We start from the raw sequence: 6000 nt of genomic DNA, 5'->3' as shown, positions 1-6000 counted from the left end.
TATTAAAATTGTGCAACCCGAGTCCAAAAGAAAAATGCAATCCGTGAACGGCAAACCCATGAACAACTGGCTGGAAACATATGCACATACTACTCTAAACTCTGAAGTCTGAACACCCCCAAAAAAACTCTGAAGTCTGAAGGCTTGGATCCTTTAAACCTATTAGGAGCCAAGATAGCCAAAACCTGCAATACATAACTCGCCTCACGACCAATCCACACTGCTCCGGTTGTGAAGTGTTACGGTCGACAGAATAAGCTCAACAGAGCAGTGTGGCAGGCTTACATTCACAAATAACTGCACTGACTAATCTGTTCGTACATATGAAAAAACCAGGATGCAATATTAATACTAAAAAAACTCGAAACATTGAGATTTGATTAATTAAGGAGATCAAAGTGTCAAATCATGTAGTTGCGGTAGCATATATGCGCAGGATGTCACGAACTGAACTCAGATTTTTGAGCTGCAATACCTGCCATGAACAGAGTATACAGAACCGACATGATGAACGATGAAAGCATGATATCTGACAGTAAGCTGGCAACGAGCAAGAACTTGGCGCAACATGTGCAGAGTGTCAGAAATCAAATGGTGATTTTCCAGTCGTGATTAATACTGCGAAAACAATTGACTGTACTACTGATGATAGGTTCACAATCAATGTACGCTAAAGCAGCAAGCAACCTGAACAAATATGAGAACATGAGGCAATGACAAGGTGATGCCAAAGATCATGGTAACATGCCAAGAATATTAGAAGTTTAGAACAGTGTGGGGGTTCTTCAGATGCAAATACTTGCAAAATCTCGACCTCATCAGAAAACTAAGAGTTGGTATCCTTCTCTCATACATCTGCGGTTAGCATCCCACATACCACAATTAACCATACCAAATGTCTCAGCACCACTCGGCAGACTCAGAACGAGAAGACACTACAGACTCAGAAGTACGGCAGCATAGTATGCACAAGTCGTTAAGGGAAGATCGTAGCCACGATTGATGCCATAATCATCAGGTCAATGGAGCCACCAGGTTGGGGGAGCGTTGTCGGACGTGGACGGGTAGAGACCCTCAGGCCATGGCGCGGTGGCAATCTCCTCCATGTCGTACCTGCCCATGTCGGTGAAGGAGTACAGACTCCTGCCCCCTGGCAGTCGCTCGGAGGCCATGCGTTCGTCGATGAAGTAGATCGTGGACTCCTCGAATTCTCCCTGGATCCCATTGTAGTCAGCGACCTCCAAGGACCTGGAGCAGCCCCGCCCCAGGAACAGCATCCGGCCATCCAGCTGATTGCCGAGGTTCTCCCAGGCCGCGCGAGGCCGTTGGTCGTCGGCCGCCGCCTCCGGAGGCATGACTTGGAACTGGAAGACCCGGATCTGCTCCGTGCTCCCGCTCTGGTTGTAGAAGTACCTCACGACCATGAGCAGGCGCCCCCGGGACTCCACGAGGTAGCGCCTCATCACGCCCACGCCCATCCCTTCGTGGACGCCGACGTCGTCGTCGAGGTCCCCCCGCTGCTGCATGTCGTAGTCCACGCGGGTCAGGCCGACGTTGTTGTTCCAGCCCAAGAACACCGGCTGGAACGAGACGACGTCCTCGCGGGACGTGACGAAGAAGAAGGCGTCTCCGTAGTAGATGACATCCTGCGCCGTCGCCTCGAGCAGAGCCCCCGTGGAGGGAGAGAACCAGCTCTCGCTGCCCTCGCTCCAGAACGCGGCGGTGGAGCGGTTGGCGATGAGCACGATGGCGGCGACCATGTACTGGTTGGGCCCCGACGGCGGGGCGGAGAACGTGGCGGCGTGCACGACCAGCGGGACGTCCTTGTCCCCCGGAGTCGTGAAGCTCGCCGGGAGCGGGATGCGCTGGCCGGAGTTGAGGTTGTAGAGCGCGTACCCGTGGCACGAGTCGAGCGCGAGGACGAGCCAGCCGCCGACGGCCGAGCCGCAGAAGCGCGCGCGGCGGACGTCGGGCGGGAGCCGGCAGAGGCGGTGGTAGCGGCGGGTGATCGGGCTGTAAAAGGTGGGCGTCTCGGTGTTGGGAAAGATGAGCCACGGGAGCTGGGGCGGCAGGGCGGGCAGTGGGGGCAGCACCGGCGGCGGCGGGCGGCCCACGCCCCGCACGGCTCTGCTCCACAGCTTGTTAACGCAGGCCATGTGGACGCGGTCGGCGCGGCAGCGGAGGAAGGCGGAGACGCGGACGAGGATGTTGTCGGGGACGTCCCCCAACGACGGCGCCGCAGCGCGTAGGGGGGAGGTGCGTGGCTCCGGAGTCGCCGTGGGGAAGGTGAACTCTCCTCCCTCCTCCATCCTCTCCTCAGGGCCAACTGGCCAAGCCCTTCAGGATTTCGAATTTTTCGCCTCCTTCGGTGTCGTGCCCAGGAAGCGGTTGCTGCCGGCGGGGAGATGGTTCCAGAATTTATAGGAGGGGGCGGGTCAGGACTCAGGAGTCAGGACGGCCCGGAAACGGTTACGGCAGCTTGCTGATTTATAAGGGAGGATGCCATGACACGCCGGGATGGTTCCACGGAAATGCCCAAACGATCTCGCTCGCCCGCCGCGGCGCCGCCGCTTGTGCCCCATTGACGCGCTGACCTCTTCCCTGGCCTCGTCGTCCCTCGGATTCTACATGATGACTTCGTTCTGCCTCGGTCCTGGCCCTCCCGATCGCCAGCGGCGGCATCGTGCGGCCGCGCCGAGCCGCCGACGCGGGAGCGGTGGTGCTACGCAGGAGTGCAGGACGGCCGCCAACCAGGTGTTCGACGAAATGGCGGCGCCAGCGCGCGGCGTGGTGGCGTCAGGCGTGTGGAGGAATCGCGTGATGGAAGTGCCTAGTGTGGGCCGCTGGCAGGCATGTAGCGGGCTGGTGAAACGGAAGTTGATCTTGGGCCTAGTACACCGAGTTTCGCAGGCCTTACTTGATTATTGGACTGGTTTGGAGGCATGGTGACGATAATTTTGGGGCCCAATTTGTCTGGCCTATGGGCTACCTATAGGTCCTCCAATTAGGCAATCTTTTTTCTCGAGAGAATTTTGCGAAGAGGTTATGTGGTCAGACAATTTTGCCTCTGATCTGTGATAAGAAACATGACTATTTTAGTGCAAGTGACCTATTAAATTTTACACGAAAGTAAAATCATAAACTGTTCTACCTTAACACGTCACACGTGTACATAATATTTACGACATGTAACCCGTGCGAAACACTGTCTAATCATGGCTAAAAAAGTGTGGCAGATTGTGGTAATAAGTTTTAGCATTTGGTTCAAACTTGCTGCACATAGGAGAACACGATTCCAATAGTATTGGCTGCACTATATGAGTTTTCATGCTGGAATAAGGGATGAAATCACATCTATTTGAGTCTCCAACACCTAGCTAAAATATCAGCAGAGAATAATGAAACAAACAGTAGGTTTTTATCATATTCGCCTACAGGAACCAATAATGTTACTCCATCCGTTCCAAATTATAGGTTGTTTTGACTTTTTTAGGTTCATAGATATTATTATGCATCTAGATATATTGTATGTCTAGATGCATAATAATATTTATAAATCTCAAAAAGCTAAAACGACCTTCAATTTGGAATGAAAGGAGTAGTAGATAGATAGGCACCTACCGGTTTCTTACGTTCTACCATTTGGTCGAGGCATAGAAGATCTTGAGTTATCAACCTATTAGCTTTGTTTTGGTTTGGACCAATCAACCTATTATATTAGCTTGATCTCCTAAGCGTGAGTCTAATAAGGAAGCTAATTATCAAGTCCCACGTGCCGACCACCCAAACCGACCTCTCCATTTTTTATCCTGACCCGATTGAAACGGAGGAAACAGAGCGCGGTGGCACCTTCAGGAATCGAGATACTTCCTCTGTTTCAAATTACTATTCGTTTTGGCTTTTTAGATGCATAATTTTTACTATATACTTAGATATAATATACATCTAGATGCATAATAAAAATTGTATACCTATAAAAGCCAAAACGAATCCTAATTTAGGACCGAGGGAGTAGTTCACAAGAAGAGACGAAGATAACCATAGAAGTACATTTCTTTTCTATTTGGAAGAATAAAAATTTAGTGCTCCTCCAATAATTATACGATATACGAAACTAAAAGTTAATAATAATTACCCCAGTATCAAATGTACTGCAAACGCTTAATGATATCATTTTTTGTACTACGTAATACACCATGTGTTCATATTGCCACATGACACTATAGTTTTAAGCATTTGTTGTACTTGCACCATAGTTTAGCTTCTGAATTCTCACTTAGCGCCAAACAAGCTGCAATGGAATTAGGCCCACATGTCAAACCAAATGTGATTACATTATGGTTGCTCTAACCTTTTTTATCTCAAAATACATGCATAGCTGCCATCTTTACTCCGACACTAATTTCGCATTATGTTTGCTACTAAAAGGTGGTATGAAGTAGTGTAAAGACTAAACAGCATCCTTGCTGGTGGTAAGAGGGACCGTTCTTCTAGTGATTTTAGGTTTAGTCTAAATAAATCTCCAAGTTTTCCTCTAAGAGGAGATATATTTGAAGATACGAGTTGACGCCCTCCATTGATGTTGATTGTTGTAGTGATCGATGGTCCTATAACCGGCAATAATCTTCCTATTCGTGGAGGCCTTTACAGTCGTTGGTCTCACGAGACAGCATCGTGGTCAGATTCTTTTGGATAATTTTTGGTGAGTTCTAATAAATTTTCTCTCATACATGGGAAGTCTGAGGTCCTTCCTATTATTAGCAAATGTATGCGAGCTTGGTCATCCTCGTCAAGAGTTTTGGTTCCGAGTCATTAGCCTTGCAGCGAACAATATGGATAGTGTCATCGTTCTTCCGAGAAGATGTTGGGGGTTGAGGTTCCTACGCTACAGTTGGCGATGTAGCTAGCAGGGCAACCACTAATTTTCTATGAATTAGATGCGGTTTGGAGTGAGCTTTGGAGGTTGGACAGTGTGGAATATCCAACTTTTGAGGTTGCTCGATGGTTATAGTATGAGGATTGTTGGGTGTCTATGGCATTCTGCGCTGGCCCATCAACCTAATGCAATATGTATGAAGTGTGATAAAGATCACTGGAGGCAAAAACAAAGCGGGAAGACTTCGAAAGTTTCTTGACTGCAATTTGGATTATTTAACATGGGGATGTGACATCACTAGATCACTAAGTAGAGAAAGTACGTATGTCTGGGTCGTTTTTGGATCCGGGACTAAAGGATATCTAGTCCCGAGTCAAACGGTCACCACCGATAGCCACATCCGATGGGAGCTTTAGTCACAGTTGGTAATATCAACCGGGATTAAAGCTCCCCTTTAGTCCCGGTTGTAATGGCTATGATGGACCAGGGAATTTGGTGGAGCAAACCGGGATAGCTCTGGTTGATTTTTCCAACTGGGACTAAACGCCCACCTTATAAAAATCTCCTTCTTCCTCCCTGAGCCCGAGCCACTTATCAGATTGAGAGCTCGGGTTCCTTCTCCATGGCGAGCAAGCAAGCTTAAGATTGAGAGCTCGGGTTCCTTCTCCATGGCGAGCAAGCAAGCTTAGGGAAGTGCTGCTCAATTTATTTTCCTTATTTTCGTGGGGATTTCGCTCATCCAAAGTGTTGCAAAGGTTAGCTACTTCATGCTCCCTTCATTTATTGTTATCATGCTTTGTTTTATGCTTTAGAGATAGAGAAAAATGAGTTTTTTGAATGAGGGAGAATGGAGAGGATTTTTTATTTATACATGTTTTTGAGTTAGAATTTGATGGATAGCTTGCTTGTTATATATGATTCGTATTAGATAAATATCTTGATCAATATTAGGTATGGGAAAAAATAGAGTAAATGTATTTTTAATATTTAGTCGTTACAATAAAATTGAGGTAAATAAATTGTAGGTGTAAGAAATAGAATTGAGGTAAACAAAGAGTGTCATATTGATAGTTGATAGGTTACTGATACACTAATTTATTTTGACCATAAGTTACTACTATTAA

At 47.8% G+C, this 6000-nt stretch overlaps 1 protein-coding gene across 1 annotated transcript; it reads right to left on the bottom strand.

The window, feature by feature from the left end:
• Positions 1-785: 785 nt before the first annotated feature.
• Positions 786-2309, bottom strand: LOC117856434 (uncharacterized). The gene has a single exon (XM_034738803.2). It carries the CDS (start codon positions 2307-2309, stop codon positions 1020-1022), a length of 1290 nt encoding a protein of 429 aa, XP_034594694.1. The 3' UTR covers positions 786-1019.
• Between the last annotated feature and the right edge of the window lie 3691 nt (positions 2310-6000).

Source organism: Setaria viridis, chromosome 5 (assembly GCF_005286985.2).
Source record: "Setaria viridis chromosome 5, Setaria_viridis_v4.0, whole genome shotgun sequence".
NCBI lineage: Eukaryota > Viridiplantae > Streptophyta > Magnoliopsida > Poales > Poaceae > Setaria > Setaria viridis.
This window is presented reverse-complemented; position numbering and strand designations above follow the sequence as displayed.